This window comes from Diabrotica virgifera, chromosome 3 (genome assembly GCF_917563875.1).
Source record: "Diabrotica virgifera virgifera chromosome 3, PGI_DIABVI_V3a".
NCBI lineage: Eukaryota > Metazoa > Arthropoda > Insecta > Coleoptera > Chrysomelidae > Diabrotica > Diabrotica virgifera.
In genome coordinates, this window is record NC_065445.1 from 251,145,792 (window position 1) to 251,166,285 (window position 20,494).

At 30.7% G+C, this 20,494-nt stretch overlaps 2 protein-coding genes across 2 annotated transcripts in view; one reads left to right on the plus strand and one right to left on the minus strand.

The window, feature by feature from the left end:
* Positions 1-20,494, minus strand: part of LOC114336418 (uncharacterized) — a 407,921-nt gene that overhangs the window by 280,865 nt on the left and 106,562 nt on the right. The gene's annotated exons all lie outside the window — the stretch shown is intronic.
* LOC126881685 (cytochrome P450 4C1-like) overlaps positions 5,011-20,494 on the plus strand; it is a gene marked incomplete in the record, with an annotated part of 54,281 nt that continues 38,797 nt past the window's right edge. Inside the window, 2 exon segments of the mRNA XM_050646092.1 lie at positions 5,011-5,207; positions 18,765-18,877. Coding sequence (XP_050502049.1) covers positions 5,057-5,207; positions 18,765-18,877 — 264 coding nt within the window.

The window sequence follows — 20,494 nt, forward strand, 5'->3', positions numbered from 1 at the left end:
CTTTTCTATTTTACATGCATTTGTCCATAAGCCATAAGAACTGTATATAGACAATTTAAAATACGGCCCAGCCACGGGCTTGTGTATAGCGCGAGGCGCGACGTTATTATATCTATTATATTTGTTTTGCCAATGCAGACTGCTGAGAGAGAATTTTATATTTCAGAGTGAAGTTTTAGATAAAAGATATTTTTAATAAAATTGGTATTTTTATGAGATTATTTTAGGGGGGTCATTGACCAATTGACCCTAAGGAGGAGCCGCGCTTGTGGGCCAGTAGTTTTCTATACTTTAAGATAGTGTTTGGCCCAATTTTCAATTCGGTCAGATTAGAAAATCGAAAATTTCGTGTATATGTTATAGTCAAATTTGACCAGGCAATCCTCAGCTCTGACTGACGGTCTTAGTCAAAGCCCGAAATAAATTACAGTTTCGGCCTTTGACTAGTCAAACCTAGGAGAGACTAAGTTGGTCAGGCAAAGGTCGAATTTTAATTTTATGAATTCGGGGTCTGACTAGTCAAACCCCGATCAGCAATTAAAATGTCGTAATTTGTTATATTAGGTTTAATAAAACGTCATTTTTAATTTTAATGTTTATTATTTTTATACTGTCGTAATTAAAATAAAAAATAGTGTTTATTCTCACATATTGATGTTGAGGCATTATGGGATTTAGAGTTACACAATAAGTTAGACCAGTGGTTTTCAATGTTTTTGAGTCATGTAAGATTTAGATCTTTTGTACTAATTTCTCTTAGAGACAGCTTAACGTCTAGAACATCTTCGAAATTAAGAAAATTCTCTTTGCATTCTCTTATTTGATTTCTTGAAAAAAGTGTGTTTATTGTTTCGTATTTCGTACCAACTCTACATAAACCGTCAACTGTTTTATCTTGTATGATACCCAAAATATTTAGAGTATCTCCTTGAGCTCTATCAAAGCTGGGAATAGGTATGGTTACAGTTTGTCTGATCGAAATTTAAGGATTTTTGAAGTTATACTTCTTTAGGCGCGATTAAGAGTAAAATTTCATAATACTGCGCGCATGCACACACAGACAGTATGGCGTTTAGTTGCTAAATATTTCAAGGTATGTATAAATATATCAGTGCAAGAAAAGTTGTGAAAAGAATATATTAGTGTTTTTAGTAAATATATTTATTATAATTTTTGTGTCTTTGGATTTGTCTTCCTCAGGAGTAAGATGAGTATTATTAAAACATTTTATTGTATATTTACCTATTATACTTCACCCCTTGTCTGCTTGTTATCGTGAATTGTCATTAGGTACGTCCGAACCGATACAGACACAGTCCTCGTAGCGTATTTGGTATAGCATTCGACCAGAGATCGAGAGGTCTTGAGTTCGAATCCAGAGCAATCCTATACTTTTTTTTATTTTTTTGAAAGCGATAAGCACAAAATTAGTTCGGTGTTTAAAAAAAATTAAAACAAACTGTATATTTATTTTTAAGAAATTATATAATAGAAGTATAACTTCTTACGTGCGTACAAAGTACACACACATTCTTTTTTTTTCACTTAATTGTTTCATAGCATTGGCCTGGGCAAATCGCCTTTCCTTTATTAATTTTAATCTTTTCTGTCTGTGCACAACGCATGTCTGTACCACCTGATTACAAATTATGCGCGTTTATGCGTCAGGGCTCTCTTTTTGGCAAATACAACAAACCACATCTGCAGAAGTAATTTGAATTGTTTAACAATTTTCTTCCTTCGCTAGTGACGACGGTCCAGGGCCTTCGTTAGTACTATGGTGATCCTTACTTTTGATAGTGCTGAGCCTAATGCTATGAAACAATTAAGTGAAAAAAATTTCCTGCAATTTCGAATGGAAAAGCTGTACAACACCTATCCTTAGCTTTGATAGAGCCAAAGAAGATGCTCGAAATATTTTGGGTATCATAAACGATAAAACAATTGACGGTTCATATAGAGTTGGTACGAAATACCGAATAATAAACACACTTTTTTCAAGAAATCAAATAAGAGAATGCAAAGAGAATTTTCTTAATTTCGAAGATGTTCCTAAGCTGTCTCTAAGCAAAAGGATTACAAATGATTCTAAATTTGGAGGACAAGACTTTATAAAATGCTACTGCAATAAGAAATGCTCTTCAAAATTGTGTGTAAAAGGTCTAATGTATTGTGTAACTCTAAATGCCATAATGCGTCAACATCAACATGTGAGAATAAGCACTATTTTTTTTATTTTAATTTCGACAATATAAGAATAAAATTAAACATTAAAATTTAAAAAATGACGTTTTATTAAACCTAATCTAACAAATTACGACATTTTAATAGCTGATCGGGGTTTGACTAGTCAAACCCCGATTTCATAAAATTTAATTTCGACCTTTACCTGACCAACGTAGTCTCTCCTAGGTTCGACTAGTTAAAGGCCGAAACTGTAATTTATTTCGGGTTTGACTAAGACCGTCAGTCAGACCTGAGGATTGCCTAGTCAAACCTAGGAGTGCCTGAAATTCGGGCTTTGACTATAACATATATAAAGTGTCGCCATATATAAAGTGTACGGGGGTTGTGCGCCACTGGCAAGAACTGCCATTCTCTTGGATTTCAGTATAATTTTATCAATTTTAAAGATTAGTCATGAACATTGGAAGTTTGACAAACAAAGATAATATTGTCAATTCTTCCATCAATAATTAATTACCATCATTTGAAAAATATCATATTATTAAAGCAATCTTCAGGTATCATTACTTTGTGCCTCACTGTAACTTGTTTTTATTTAAAATTGATGCTATTATCAGGTAATAGTCCTTGGGCCCACATATAAAATTATTATTTATGACCACACCGTCGAAACTTTTTGTACTTGTTATTTGGGTGGATTCGGACAAATTTGGAGCTTGGCGCATTATGATGGCAGTGGAGCCTTTGTCTGTCAAGCTGTCACGAAGTTGTCAATTTTATGCAAGAAAAAAATTTATGACCACATTGGTCATTTTATTTTAATCAATGGTTTTTCTCATAAAAACAGCGAAAATAATTTTGTCGGAAAAAAATATTAGGCTATATGACGCTTCGGACACGCTAAATATGTCAAATTTATGAAAATAATAAATTTATTACCACATGGATAATTTTAACAGAATCTACCATAAAACCTTTTTACAATAATGTGGTAACCTTGTCGGACAATTTTCACGGGGCTTATGTACAGTCGGATGTGCCGAAAATGTCAATTTCCTGGAATGTTTTTATTTACCACCATTTTTCCGACAAAAATAGGAGGTTATAAGTAATTATATTCTAAACAAATCTAAGTGTCCGACAAAAATATTGGGGCAAATCGACAGTCGGACAAAAAATTTATTTTTCATTAGTAAACTATACTTTTAAACTATGCTGGGTTCGTGCATACCTTATCTTCACAACCATTTTTCCGACAAAGTTACAAGTAATTATATTCAAACAAAAAATCTAATTGTCTGACAAAAATGTTCAGAATTGAATTCAGGAATGTGAAATAGAAAACTAAATTCTTTTAGGTTATTGTATTTTATAAAACAGTTTTTCTCGGTTACTTTTGAATCGATTTAGCTAAAAATTGGTACACACACTAAGTACAACATTTAAAAGGGCGTGACGTAGATTTGTACCCAAAATAAAACAAAATTCCGACACGAGGGAAAATTTTGGAACAAATTTTAATCTTAAAATCTGTGTATCTACATACTCCTTTAACAATGACAAACATCGCTCTGTAGTTTTTTTTTCGAATTTTCAAAAAAAAACCGACAAGAGGGAAAATTTCGGAACATTTTTTGAAAATTTTGGACCCATTATTTTTGTCCGACAAGTGATCCAATATGCATTACACATTTAAAAAACAGTACAAAATAAAAATGACATCTGTGGGTAACAAATAAAAAAATTCCAGGAAATTGACATCTTCGGCGCATCCCACTGCGCATATGCCCCGTGAAAATTGTCCGACAAGGTTACCACATTGTTGTAAAAAGGTTTTATGGTAGATTCTGTTAAAATTAGACATGTGGTAATAGGTCTGGATCCCGCGTATAAAAAAAAGTTGTGTAATAGCAAGCTGAAAATTTGTTAATAGCCTAATGGTGTCTAGTCGGACAAACTTTGATATATGGGAACACTGGAACAGGGAAAGTTTTAATTGTGGAACAGGTTAAAAATTTGGAACGGTCATACAACGAAAACTTCACATTATTTTGTCCGACAGAACTTCCAATTTATTTTTTACCCTTTCATTAAACTCTAATGCAAAAATCAGACTGCTATTTATCACCAAATGGGCATTTTAATGAGTGGAATACGTAGAACATGTCAAATGACAGGAATTATGACAGATGATAAATAGCAGTCTGATTTTTGCATAAGAGTTTAATGAAAGGGTAACAAATCAATTGGAAGTTCTGTCGGACAAAATACATGTGACGTTTTCGTGGTCTGACCGTTCCAAATTTTTAACCTGTTCCACAATTCAAAACTTACCCTTTACCCTGTTTCAGTGTTCCCATATATCAAAGTTTGTCCGACTAGACACCCTTAAGCTATTAAACAAATTTTCAGCTTGCTATTAATCAACTTTTTTTTAATACGCGGGATCCAGACCTATAGTAAATTTATTATTTTCATAAATTTGACATATTTAGCGTGTCCGACGCGTCATATGGCCCAATATTTTTGTCAGACAAAATTGTTTTCGCTGTTTATATAATAAAAACCATTAATTAAAATAATATGACCAATGTGGTTACAAATTTTTTTCTTGCATAAAATTGTCAAATTCGTGACAGCTTGACAGACAAACGCCCCACTAACATAATGCGCCAAGCTCCAAATTTGCCAGACTCCACCCAAATAACAAGTACAAGAAGTTTCGACGGTGTGGTCATAAATAATAATTTTATATGGGGGCCCAAGGACTATAATGTTTGCAATTATTTATACTCAGTGCAACGAGTACACCATCACTGTGTTGTTCTAACATCGCGAATACCTAAAGTGTTGTCTAAGATTAACTATAATGTACATTCTTTTGCTGGTGTTGTGCGTGATAGCAATATTTTTATTTCGATGGTACACTTATCATAAATACTGGAAATATGTTAACAAAATTCCAGGACCTAAAGCTTTGCCGATTATTGGCAATAATGATTTAGTTAATGTAGATAATGGTAAGGATTTCTGCCTTTTCTTTATATTCCTGGATACCGCGTACCAAAAAAACGTTGATTAACGGTAAGGTGAAAATTTGTTAATAGCTTAAGGGTGTCTAGTCGGACAAACTTTGATGTACGGGAACAATCCAACAGGGGAAGTTTTAATTGTGAAACAGTTTAAACATTTGGAACGTCAGATCTAGAAAACCTCCCATGTATTTTGTCGGACAGAACATCCAATTGATTTGTCACCCTTTCATTAAACTCATGCAAAAATCAGACTGCTGTTACTAACCAACATAATTCTTGTATTTTGTCGGACAGAACATCCAATTGATTTGTAACCCTTTCATTAAACTCATGCAAAAATCAGACTGCTGTTACTAACCAACATAATTCTTGTCATTTGACATGTTCTTCGTGTTCCACTCAGTAAAATGCCCTGTTGGTCAAAGTCAAGAACATGTCAAATGACAGGAATCATGTTGGTTAGTAATAGCAGTCTGATTTTTGCATGAGAGTTTAATGAAATGGTAACAAATCAATTGGAAGTCCTGTCCGACAAAATACACGGAACGTTTTCGTAATCTGACGTTCCAAATTTTTAACCTGTTCCACAATTTAAACTTCCCCTGTTCCAATGTTCCCATACATCAAATTTTGTGCGACTAGACACCGTTAAGCTATTAACAAATTTTCAGCTTCTTCTTTTTCTTGTTCTTCTTCTTCTTCTTCAGGTGCCATCTCCGCTATGGAGGTTGGCAATCATCATAGCTATTATAATTTTGAGGCAGTAGCTCTAAATAGTTGTTTTGAGCTGCATCGAAACCATTCTCTCAGGTTATTCAGCCATGAAATTCGTTTTCTTTCGATGCTTCTTCTGCCTTCTACCTTTCCTTGCATTATGAGTCGCAGGATGCCATACTTCTCGCCCCGCATCACATGTCCGAGATATGTAGTTTTCTTTCTTTAATTGTAAGTTCAACTTCCTTCTCTTTACCTATTCTTACCAGTACTTCATTGTTCGTAACTCTATCTACTCAGGAAACCCTAATAATTCTTCTATAGTTCCACATTTCAAAGGCGTTAAGTCGTCTTATTGTCTCTACATTTAACGTCCATGATTCCACTCCATAGTATAGGCAAACAAATTTTCAGCTTGCTATTAATCAACTTTTTTTGGTGCGCGGGATCCAGGTCTATTACCATCGAAATACCCACGCATGATCACTTAACGTTGGAGCTCAGTTTGATGAGCTCCTATCTGTCGTTCTTCACATGCTAGGGCTCTCTGGATGCTATTTACTCAGTAACTAGTATATTTTTCACTTTAGTGTTCTGTCCCTATATACTCTGGGCTAATTAGCAAAATACAAGGAAAAGTTATTTACCAGCAATTTTATTGCTGGAATCGAATCTTATGATTGAATTTATTAATAATATAGGTATGCAAAGTCCGCAACTAGTGTGCTACTGTTTTTATAAACAAAATGGCGCCCGAAAATCGTGTTTTTTTTTCAATTTTTGCTCTATAACTCCAAAGATTTTAATTTTACACCAAAAGTACTCAAATAAAAATTCATCGTAACTAAATTCTGCATAGAGACGTGTTTTTCCCGATTTACTTAGACGAAAATTTTCCCCGGAAAATGCGGGTTTTTTCAACAAAATCTTTAATTTTCAACTAAAATTTTAGGTAAGTAATTGTTTATCAATAATTAAAAAGCTTAGTAATGTAAAAGTTCATTTCGTATAGATTATAATTCCAGAAGCCAATGGAAATTGAATGAACAGTTTAGCAACAATTAAATTGTTAATTAAAAATTTGCGGTCGCTATAATAACCACAATAATTATGACACATAAGAATAACTACGATTTTTTATAAAAAGAAACTGTACCTATCTAATGTACTCTACAAAATTTAAATTGGACTATTAAAGCGGCCTCAGGAATATTTTAAATTTATAAACAATTTTTTGGCGTATAAACAAATAGAATATATCGGGAAATATTAAATTAAATTAAAACATGAAAACGGTATTGGAACAAAATCAGCAGGACGCTTCTTTTAAAAGAAAAACGTTTAATTGTGATGAGTGGTTCCTGAGATACAACCGGTCAAAATTGACCGGCATTTACGGCAAATATATAAACAATAGGATCATAATTTTCAAACCATCACCTTTTAATTTTTGTCGTCTTTCTTCACTCCAATTTTTATATCTTTAAATTACTCATAACATATATTATTATAATAAAAACTATCGATATTACGAGTGAAAATTGCCAAAAATAACAAAATTCCAATCAAAAATTAGGTTGGAGAAAATGTAATCTCAAAGTTCAAAATCGGTATACGTTAAAAAAATGCATTCTCTCGGCTTCCCATGGAGCAATTTTCTTCATTCTTTTTTTGTTCCCAAGTACCTCGAGTAGAGCCATATAACTAACGCATTTTTAAATGTCACACTTGCTTTTGTTTTGTTATAATAGATGAATTTTTTATAAGAAAACAAAACTACATATTTTTTCCAGTTGTAGACTTCTTTTAGATAAACTTACTACAAGTGTACCTTTTAACGTTAAAAACACAAATATTCTCGTTTGATAGCTTAATAATTATTTAAACAAACTTTATTTAAACAAATTAAAATTTTTTGTTATAATAAATAAATTAATTTATTATAGCAAAACAAAAGCAACTTTGACATTTAATAATGCGTTCGTTAGATTGCTCTACTCGAGTTACTTGGGAACAAAAAAAGAATGAAGAAAATTGCTCCATGGGAAGCCGAGAAAATGCATTTTTTACGTATACCGATTTTGAACTTTGAGATTACATTTTCTCCAACCTAATTTTTGATTGGAATTTTGCTATTTTTGGCAATTTTCACTCGTAATATCGATAGTTTTTATTATAATAATATATGTTATGAGTGATTTAAAGACATGAAAATTGGAGTGACGAAAGACGACAAAAACTAAAAGGTGATGGTTTGAAAATTTTGATCCTATTGTTTATATATTTGCCGTAAATGCCGGTCAATTTTGACCGGTTGTATCTCAGGAACCACTCATCACAATAAAACCTTTTTTTCTTTTAAAAGAAGCGTCCTGCTGATTTTGTTCCAATACCGTTTTCATGATTTAATTTAATTTCATATTTCCCGAGATATTCTATTTGTTTATAAGCCCAAAAATTGTTTATAAATTTAAAATATTCCCGAGGCCGCTTAAATAGTCCAGTTTAAATTCTGTAGAGTTCATTAGATAGGTACAGTTTCTTTTTATAAAAAATCATAATTATTCTTATGTGTCATAATTATTGTGGTTATTATAGCGACCGTAAATTTTTAATTAACAATTTAATTGTTGCTAAACTTTTCATTCAATTTCCATCGGCTTCTGGAATTATAATCTATACGAAATAAACTTTTATATTACCAAGCTATTTAATTATTGATAAACAATTACTTATCAAAAATTTTAGTTGAAAATTAAAGATTTTGTTGGAAAAATCCGCATTTTCCGGGGAAAATTTTCGTCGAAGTAAATCGAGAAAAACACGTCTCTATGCAGAATTTAGTTACGATGAATTTTTATTTGGTTGTTTTTGGTGTAAAGTTAAAATCTTTGGTGTTATAGAGCAAAAATTGAAAAAAAAAACGATTTTCGGGCGCCATTTTGTTTATAAAAAAAGTAGCACACTATCTGCGGACTTTGCATACCTATATTCTATATTATTAATTATTACAATCATAAGATTCGATTCCAGCAATAAAATTGCTGGTAAATAACTTTTCCCAAAAATGGCCTATTCTCCGATAATTTGCCCAGACTAATATTGCACACGTCAATTTTACCCAGAATCACAAATCATAGTACCTATCTAGTTCAGTCTGCTGTCATGGGTTACGGTGTCAGTTGTATTTTAGACTGAGAAATGTGCATTCTGAAAAGTTCAGAATCTCTTATAGTCGAGGAAATGAAACTGAAAAAATGGCAAAACCTCGCTATTTTTTCGTCCAGCAGCGATTTGTACAAAAATTTGGGATTAGGTTCATTACACCCTCTAGTTCATTTTCTATATTGAGCCGCTGTACGTTTTTGGTTTTTTAAGGGTGAAAACTACCCCTAATTTTAAAAAATTATAAAATAACATTTTAAACTTTAATATTGTCAACATTTGGTTCTTATTAGTTACACAATGATTGTTTTATGCTTTAAGATATACTATCATAATATTTCAACCCTTAAAACCACCCTTGTTGGAGCTATATATAAAAAACTTACTTATCCTAAAAAAATAATTTCGGCTTCCATCGATTTACATACAAATTTGGGATTAGGATCATCTCACCCTGTACTTCATATTTTATATCATTCTTAAGGGGGTTGATTATTTTTAGGGTTGTAAACTACCCCTTATTTTCAAAAATTATATACAAACACTGTAAACTTTAATATGGGTAAAATCTGGTTTTGATTGTTTAAATAATGATTGTTTTATGCTTTAGGATATAATATTATAATATTTCAACCCTGAAAAACCACCCTTAATAACATTACAATTTTTATAAGTAGATAATTTAATAGATCTATCTATACAGAAAAAAATAGTGCAGTCACTGAAGGTTTTCACCTCCGATTTCGTTGAACCTACATCGATTTTTATGAAAATTGGTGAGTAGTTAGAGGATACCTCAAGGAACAAAGGTGACATGATAATAACTTGCGCTTTTATTCTGGGGGTGGATGCCACCCGTTTCCTTGGGTGAAAATTATTTTATTAAAAATAATACCATAAATCGATAGAGGGACAAATTCTAAGCAAAACTTGTTATATTAGGTTATTAACATAAATCAATACTTTTTGAGTTATTAAAGATCAAAGATTTTATTTTTTCGTAAAAAAATGCATGTTTTAAATCTGTTTTTCACGTGTAACTCAAAAACTGTTAGCTTTTAGAAAAAAGTTATTCTTACCAAAATTGAAGACAATAAAAATTGAATACAGTGTTCACTCAAAGTACTAAACTAATGTTAATTGAAAATGAGTTATGGGTAATTGAATGTATATTTTTTTCGATGAGTACTCATATCTAAATATTCAAGCTTAAATAACGGGAAAACGGTACATTTTATAAAATATACCTGCTAAACACTTATCAAAGTATTTTAGAATACCTAGCAAGTAAGCTTCACAAGAAGTTAATAGCATCAAAATTAAGTAAGTTATGATGAAACTAAGAGAACCCTTTCGAATTTTTTAGGAAAAAGTGAAAAATAAAACATACGCCATTTCAACAAAATTAAAATTTATAGTAATCCTCACAAAAATTTCTTTGTATTAGTATAAGCAATTATTTTAACAATTTTCGCCGGTTTATAATGCGTGTTTTTGAAAAAAAGATGTAATTTAAAAAAATCAGAATTTTTAAAATTATCGTCATTTATATTTTCTTTTGATAATAACTATAAAAATACTCAATATACGTAAAAAATGGTAAATAACCAAATTTTAGTTTTTTTACATCAGATATTAAACCTTCTTTACCATTTCTGTAGGGTGAAAATAACCGAGATAGAAACGTTTAAAGTTTAAATTTTGCTGCGAGAACCATGTAACCGTGGCCATTTAATCTTTGATTTTTAAAAGAGTAAGGGGTTTAAAAGATTAAATTCACCGCGTTTTAATAGCCTTTGGAATTACCTTGCAAACTGTTTTTAGGTAAACCTGATATCTTAAAAATTAACGGAGTTATTAAAAAAAAAACAATATCATTTTTTGGAAAAAATTTTAAAACATAAAGTTTTAAAAAATTTTGGAGCATAAATTTTAATGCTATTAACTTGTTCGGTATTTCATTTGATAGATATTTTTAAGTACTTTCACAAATGTTTAATAAGTTTATGTTATAAAATGCATCATTTTCCCGTAATTTAAGCTTGAATACTTAGATTAGGGTACTCACCGAGAAAAATATGCATTCAATTACCTATAACTCACTTTTAGTCAATATTAAAAGGTCTTTTTAGTAAGAAGTTTGTTTAGTTTTTTATTAGCTTCAATTTTGATAATAATAACTTTTTTGTAAAAACATAGTTTTTGAGTTATCTATGAAAAATCGGTTAAAAACATGCATTTTTCTTACGAAAAATTAAAATTTTTGATCTTTAATAACTCAAAAAGTTTTGATTTATTTTAATAACTTTATGTAACAAATTTTCCTTAAAATTTGTCCCCTTGTCTAATTATGGGATTGTCTTTAATAAAATAATTTTCACCCTGAGAAGGGGTGGCATGCACCCCCAGGGTAAAAGCGCAAGTTGGCACCATGTCACCTTTGTTCCTTCAGGTATTCTCTAACTACTCACCAATTTTCATGAAAATCGATGGAGGTTCAACGAAATCGGAGGTAATAGCTCATATCCACCTTCAGTGACTCCACTAAAAGTAGAATTAAAGAATTACAAAAACATTTATTTACACAAAAATACGAATTTACAAATATGTTCAAATACAAATACAAATAGTTTTTTAGTCATCTTCCAGTATACGAACCGGTTCTGTGGTATTATACATACATTGAAAACGATCCATATGCGGACTATTCGAATTTTTCGAAAAAAAAAATTGTTTTATTAACATGGCTCCTTCATGTTTGGCGATAAAAAGTTTTTTTTGAAAAATGACTTTGTAGGATTTTTGAAGAGCTATAAGACTGTGTAAACAAAATTCCGTAATATTCCATAGTTTTTAATTGGAGTGGGTTTAAAGGGCTCGAATAAGAGGGTGTTTGCTCGTAAATAGAAGTTTTAAACAGCTATATCTCGCTAACTGTTCACTATAATGGAAATCTATGCACACGAGAATTTTAGTTATTAAAAAATCTACAATTTAGTAGTTCATCATTTTTTTCGTATCTCCAGTGTTTTCGGAGATATCTTGAAGTAAAAGGTGAAAAATAGGAAATTGCAAAAAATCAGTCTTTCTTTAAACTCCAATTTTTCTAAAATTAGGCCTTTTAAATAGGTAAAGCTTCTTGAGAGTATTGATAATACAAATATAAAAGAAATTACAGAAAGGTGAAGACCAAGTTTTAGTTAAGAGGGTAGTTAGGGGGTTGTTTTCACTGATTTTTTCTTAGAGAAAAGCAGGTACCGACCTTTTTTTGATCATAAGTCGCTTAAGTTTCACGCTAGAAACTTTTTGTTATTATTTTTTGAAATTTCTAACTATATGCTTGAAAAAATATTATTTAAGTTTTCCTCGAAAAATGCAAAGTTTTTCCATTATTTGGCTTTTAATATTTCAAATTATGCATTTAACGAAAAAAAGCTAACTTTTAACATGCCGTATCTCGGTTTGTATTGGTCTTAAAGATATTACAAAAAAAGAATTAGAGTTGTGTTACTAAAAGATACAATTTTGATATCTACAGTTTTTTGATAAAATGCATATTTTTCGAGGTATTCTCAAAAAACCCTCCAAAAAAGTCGATTTTTTCGTCGAAAAACTGTTACTTTCAAGTGCGAATAACTCGAAAAATATTAGTTTTACGAAAAAAATGTAAAAAACATTTTTTTCTTAGAATTACTTGTTACACTGATTTACATGGCTAAAATGTAATTAAAAATTCCCTCCCCCGTGATGGGGTGGCAACCACCTCCAAGGTTTTAGCGTATGATAGCGGCATGATATAGAAAATGATCCTTGGACTATTCCCTACCTTCTGTGAAAATTTCAAGTAGATGCATGCTGGACGAAAAAATTGCGAGGCAAAATGCTTCATTTCCTCGACTATTAATCTTTTGAGTTTGTTTACCTGACTACTTTTGAAGTGAGAGGATACTAATCTGAGAAATTTTTTTAAAGAGATTTTTATGGATCCTTGACATTTCTACCGTCTGTTCTATTTCCTCACAATGCCTTTTCCATGATTCTCTGTTTGCCTTTTCATTTCCTTATTGTTTCTAGTCAGAGCTTTGTGATAATCGCCCACTCACCCAATCTTTTAGCGAAATTAAATGTTCCTTTGACTGCTCTCCTTTGGTTTGCAAGGCTGTCAGTCCGTATATAATTACTCACCACCTTTGGAAAATTTTCATTGCACGCTAATATGACAACCTCTTGAAATTTTTTTGCCGGCATATCTAGGTCTTTTCTTCTTCATGAGCCGTCTACATCGAAGAAGGTTAGCAGTTACGATGACAAACATTTATTTGTCTTCAGCTATACACATAAGTTCTTCAAAGCCTAGTCTCGTCCCGTTTTTGATATTATTCAGCCAGAACAGTTTTTTTTTCAATGCCTCGTTTTTTCTTTATTTCATCTTTAAAGATCAATTGCAGAATCTAATTTTTTTCGTCAGACCAATTTTTTTTGTTGAACTTTTTGCTGCATATCGTAATGAACTGTTTTTACCCATAAAAACTCATCTCCTTCCACTTACCGACCTCAGATCTCTCGCATATTTTATTTTTTTTTCTGTTACTATTTTTTTTTACTTTTCACCGTTTTAAAAGGCTTTGGGTCTGGTTTAATAATGTCTATTGTAGAGTTATGCATGAGGAATTTATGCTTGATTCCACCAACAAATCTTAAGCTCCAGCTTAGCCCAGCTCAGCATAAAAATATAGGCCAGGAACCGAAGCGTTTCACCTCGCAATTTTTACGGAATGGATCAATTTGCTTGAAAATTTGAGAATAAGTAGTGGATAGTGTAAGGATCAAAATCTATATGATTTCGAAAGGCGCTTTTACCACGGGGGTGGTTTCCACCCCATCGCGGAGGTGGAAATTTATTATTATATTTTGAGCGCAAAAGTTGATAAAAACATTCATTTTAAGCCAAAAATGTTCTATACATTTTTTTGATAAAATTAATAGTTTTAGATTTATTCGCTATCGAAAGTGTTAGTTTGGTATAGAAAAAATCAATGTTTTTCTATATATTCATTTACGATTTACTCAATTTTTGCCGTAGAAAAAATTTTTTCAAACCAAATTCTTGGGAATTAAATAACCTACAATTTCATATAAACATTTTTTCGTATCTCTGATGCTAATCTTCCTATTCTGAAGAAAGTGGCATTTTTTACCAAACTACAAAAATTCGTTATTCGCTTTTAACTCCAGTTTTTTAAAAACTAATATTATAAGCCGGTCAAACTTTTAGAATCTATTATAGCCTAATAAAATAAAAAAAAGGCAAAATGTAAATTCGTACAGGTTGAAACAAATTTTATATCAAAGTTTAAGTGTATATACCCTATTCCACGAACATACGCCTGTTTTGGATTACTTCGACAACGAATATTTTACTGTGCAAAATAAGAAGAACGAAAGTAAATTGCAAATTACATTGTTGTTTATTGGAATAATTATTAGCGCCATTTACTTTCGTACTTCTTATGTTGCACAGTAAAATATTCGTTGTCGAAGTAATCCAAAACAGGCGTATGTTCGTGGAATGGCCCATACAAAAGATATTTTCAAAAAAGTATCCAAATCATACAAGGGGATCATTATTTAAATAATTAAAAAGGGGTCATTTTTGCAAAAAAATTAGTTTTTTAACTGCTGAGGTCATTCAATTACTAATCAAAGTCAATAGGATTATTTTCTGTAAAGTTAAAGGGTAAATCTTTCACATAAGACTTACTTAATTCAATTTGACCCCCTCTTTATTTAAATAATTGTATATAAATCTTTAAAAACACATTTGCCAAGAATTATTTTTAGCGTTTTAAATAAACACTATAAAATATCTTTTTTTACAGAAAAAGTTGTACCATGTTACCAGTATTAAGCAAAAAAAAAGTGGTCAAAAAATATTTAATATTTTTTGAGATATTGAATTTGTTTATTAAATGTTACTATATTTTCAATTGCAAAAACGCGGTTGTTGCCAAAGAAATATTCACCTGAATAAGATCTCGTTATTTTGATTTTTATCGATAATTTCGATAAATGCATTTATAAATTCAAATTTCAACGAAACTCCCCCCTAAAATGGCATTTGAAAATTATTCAAATTTGTTTATATTTTGTTTTTTTAATAACGTCGCGGAGATTAAGTATTTTGAAATACCGTTTCGATAATTGGGTTCCTGGGAATTTTTTACTAATTAACAAAATTTTTTTGTCGTTTTCTCTTCTTCTTTTTTTTTCTTGGAGTTATATTACTACGGGCCCTTTTAGGGTTAAATTTCATTAAGAATATTGAATCTGTGAGTTGTAGATTCTAGACCTAAAAATATTAAGATTTAACAAAAATCTCTTAAATAAAATGTGGCTACTTACTGAGTTACAGGGTGTTTTATTTAAAAATTTAAAAATTATTGTTACCAAGTAATTTAAAACTATTTGACGTATCCTTATCATACTTGGCAGAAAGTGTGGCTATTATACACCCTACTAAATTGTGATTAATAATCGTTTCTAGCTAGTGCCAGAGGCGTACGACAGGGGATAGTGAATGATTAACCTTTCCCAAATTCTACGCCACTGAGTGAATTACTATTTTAGCGAAATTTTTAGATTCTCCAATACTTTGTATGTAAATAACTTTATTGGTATCGATAAAGTCATCAGTTTGCGAGATATTGGAAGTTTAAAATTAATGAATTATTAATGAATCAAAATAACTATGTTTCATGTTAAACGTCCAATATCTCGAAAACTAATGACTTAATCGTTACCAGTAAAGAGTATATTATTTACACAAAAAGTATTGGAGAATCAGAAAATTTCGCTAAAATAGTATTTCCCTCAGTGGCGTAGAATTTGGGAAGGGTTAACCATTAACTATTCCCTGTCGTACGCCTCTGGTAGTAGATTGTAACTTTTATTTATCACAATTTAGTAGACTGTAGAGTACTCACACTTTATGCCAAGTATGATAAGGATACGTCAAATAGTTTGAAAGTACTTGGTAAAAATAATTTTTAAATTTTTAAATAAAACACCCTGTAACTCAGTAAGTAGCCACATTTTATTAAAGTGATTTTAGACCAATCTTAATATTTTTAGGTCTAGAATCTACAACTTGAGATTCAACATTCTTAATGAAACTTAACCCTAAAAGGGCCCGTAGTAGTATATCTTCAAGAAAAAAAAAGAAGGGGAAAAAAAGACAAAAAAATTTGTTAATTAGTGAAAAATTCCCAGGAATCTAATTATGGAAACGGCATTTCAAAATATTTAATCTCCGCGACGTTATTAAAAAAACAAGTTATACACAATTTGAATAATTTTCAAATGTCATTTTAGGGGGAAGTTTAATTGAAATTTGAATGTATCTATACATTTGTCGAAAATATACATAAAAAGAAAAATAATAAGGTTTAATACAGGTGAATATTTCTTTGGCAACAACCGCGTTTTTGCAATTGAAAATAGAGTAACATTTAATAAACAAACTCAATATCTCAAAAAATATTAAATATTTTTGGACCATTTTTTTTTAATTAATACTGATAACATAGCGCAACTTCTCCAGTAAAATAATATATTTTATAGTGCTTATTTAAAACGCTAAAAATATTTTTTTGCAAATTTGTTTTTAAAGTTTTATGTATAATTATTTAAATAAATAGGGGGTCAAATTTAATTTAGTAAGTCTTATGTGAAATATTTACCCTTCAACTTTGCAGAAAATAATTCTGTAGACCTTCATTAGTAATTGAATGACTTCAGCAGTTAAAAAAGTATTTTTTTTGCAAAAATGACCGCTTTTTAATTATTTAAACAATGATCCCCTTTTATGATTTGGATACTTTTTTGAAAATATCTTTTGTACCCACCTAAACTTTGATATAAAATTTGTTTTAACCTGTACGAATTTACATTTTGATTGACATGTAGTGTAATTTTATTTTACTAGACTATTAATAATACATAAATAAATAAGAATGAATAAGGCCAATGACTAAAAACACCGCTAACTTATATTATTATGCTTTCAATTGGATTTCTTCTTTTTTTTTTCAAAAAAATATGTTGATTTTTTAACCCTAATTTTTTATTTTTTATCTTGGAAAGATTGGTAAAAAAAATTTGTAGGTTTTTACAAGATCTATAGGTCTATTAATATTAAATCTTTTTAAAATCCTCAGTCGCAAAAAGAGGTGACTTTGAAAGGGTTGGTAAAGGTGGTTTTTGCATGTTATTACAAGTTTTAATTGTCAATAGCTCACCCATTTTTTGCCGTAGAAAAAAATTTTGCAAACCAGGTTCTTGGGAATTAAATAAGCTACAATCTTGTATTTAAACATTGCTTCGTATTACTGATGTTAATATTGATATTCTGGAGAAAATGCCATTTTTTCCAAACTACAAAAATTCGTTGTTCACTTTTAACTACCTTTTTTTAAAAACTTAGCATTCTAAGCCAGTCAAACTTCTAGAACCTACTAGTAATACATAAATAAAAAAGTCCTAATAAGGTCAATGACTAATTTTAATTAGGATGGTGATTAGGGGGTTGCTTGCAATCACTTTTCGCTGAAAAAAATAGGGACTGACATTCTTTTCATTATAAGTCACTTAATTTTTGAGCTGGAGACTTTTTTTATTTCTGGAGATAGATATTTTTAAGTAACTACTTTAAATTAGTTTAAACAAGCTGTCCTCGAAAAATGCATAGTCTTCCCGTCTTTTGACTTTGAAACTATAATATTTAGCATTTGACGAAGAAGAGCCAACATATAATAAAGTATAGCTCGATTACTATTGGTCTTCAAGAAAATTAAAAAAAAAAGTTTTGTTTATTTTTTTAAAAGGTACATTTTTGTTAAGTAAAGTTGTTTTGATAAAAGGAAAACTTTGGAAGTAATTAGCAGAAAACATTAAAAACATTGATCTTTTCGATATAAAACTAATACTTTCGATAACGAATAAATCGAAAACTTCCAATTTTATCAAAAAAATGTATAGAATGTTTTTTGCTTAGAATTAACGTTTTCACCAACTTTTGCGATTAAAATATAAGAAAAAATTTCCACACCCGAGATGGGGTGGCAACCACCCCCATGGTAAAAGCGCCTTTCGGCATGATATAGATTTTGATCCTTGGACTATCCACTCCTTATTCTCAAATTTTCAAGCAAATCGATCCATTCTGTAAAAATTGCGAGGTTTTGACCTATTTTAAGCTTCATTACTTGGACTAATAGGGCCGCATTAACTCTCACTTACATTGCACCATCATTTTCGATTCTTATCTAAGCACGTCTTAACTGAGACGATATTTAAGATACAATCCACGTGGCAAACCATTGTGACAAGGTGAAAATTGAACTAAGACTCAATAGTGTATGTTTCGTAAGCTGGGATTAAGTTATGTCTTAAGCTTGAGATCTGTTGGTGCAACTAGCCATTAGTATCTTCAGTCAAATGTCCGAGTAAAAACCTTACGAAGTTCTTAGATACTTTTTTTCTAAATCAAGATCTAAATCACCTCAAGCTAATGTTTTAGTGGGTAGCTAACTTTTTTTTTGTAATTAGAGTGATATTACTTTTATTTGTTTTTATTTATTTTGTCTAAATTTTATTTTTTTATAGAGGAAATTTTTAGAATCTTCCGAGAGAGATCAAAACTTTTCTATCCAATATACAAAATTTGGAGCTTCGAGATATATGTTATTTTCCTTGCAGGCCCACCTAAGGACATGGAGGTAAGTAAAAATATTAATTTAAAATAAAAAAAGCCAACAGAACTCTTATTCTTCTTCTTCCTCTTTATAAGCAATAGGGATGTTCACAAAAAATTAAAAAGTCATTTCAAACATGTAAAACGATTAAGAAACACCCTAGGAATAATTGTCCAAAATTTCAACAAAATTGAAAAAGCCTTTCTATAAAAAATCTTTATTAGAAATCTAGCATTATTTTAAATTTCAAGAACGCTTCTCTATTGGCCTGACGTCACTAGTTGCATACCCCAAGCGCGCGCCATTCTCATAGTGTTACTGTTTACCTGTTTGACGTTTCAGGTCATTTTATTTTGTTCTCTTCTTGTTTTATCAGGGTTAAAGTGGAGTTTTATAGTGAATTTGTTTAGTTTAAAGTGGATAGACTGTTTGTAAGGACATATTTTGGGTTTTACAAAAATAAACAAATAAAATGGAAGAAGGTTTTCAGAAAGCCGATTCGTATAAACTACCGACTGTAGTGTAGATGTAACAATGGTGTATGATTTATTGGCATCTTGTAAAAAAATAAATCTACCACAGCTTTACTGAGTGTATATTCCATATAATTTTCCATGTCTTCTTTAAGCTAAAAAAATAAATGCTTAATACTCCACAAAAAAATGGAGAAAGTTGTATGCATGCATTGTACGCATGCATATTGTATACATACATTGGCTGGTTATTACTTTACCTTGGTTAGGTGTATTAAAAATATTTTTATTCTTCTTCATGTGCCTTGTCCGTTGTGGACGTTGGCTATCATCATGGCAATTTTAATTTCATTTGAGGCGTTTCTGAATAACTCGATCGATTTTTGTCCAAACCATTGGCGTAAGTTTTTAAGTCATGAGTGTCTTTTCTTCCGGGTCCGCGTTTGCTCTCTATTTTACCTTGCGTTATCAGTTGGAGTATACGATATTTATCATGCCTCATGATATGACCGAAATATTTAAGATTTCGTTTCTTACTTGTAAAGTAAAAGAGATTTCTTTTTGTTTTCCCATTCGACGCAATACCTGTACGTTGGTGTGGGTCTCCCAGGATATTTTGAGGATACGTGGGTACACCGACATCTCGAAGGCCTCTAGCTTTTTCATTAATGTTTCCATTATTGTCCAGGCCTCTTCGCCATATAGCAAGACCGGAAATAATAACATGGGTGAAAATATTTCTCATGCATGTTGTTAAATGTTGCTATGTCCTTTTCAACTCTAGATCTTATTTCGGTTGTTTCTTATTTCGAGTTGACAACTGTTCCAAGGTAAAAAATATTTTTGAACTTGGGTATTATACATTTTCATTTCAACCAATCTTTTCACTAAATTATTAATGATTTTAATATAATATAAATTCATACCTACATCCACATGTAGTTATTTCAAGGTTTACTTTTACTGTATGTATTATTAGAATCCCGTTTTTAGGAATATCCCAGTTTAAGGAATAGAAATTTGAGGTCCCGAAACTTTTTCATTGACTCTTTAAGGGGGTAGGTGCACAATCTTGGTCCAATGCTATTTAAATTCATTCATTTTTTCGAATCCTGAGAAAACTAATAAGTATTTTTGAAAAATGTAAATGCAGAAGGAACAATTACAT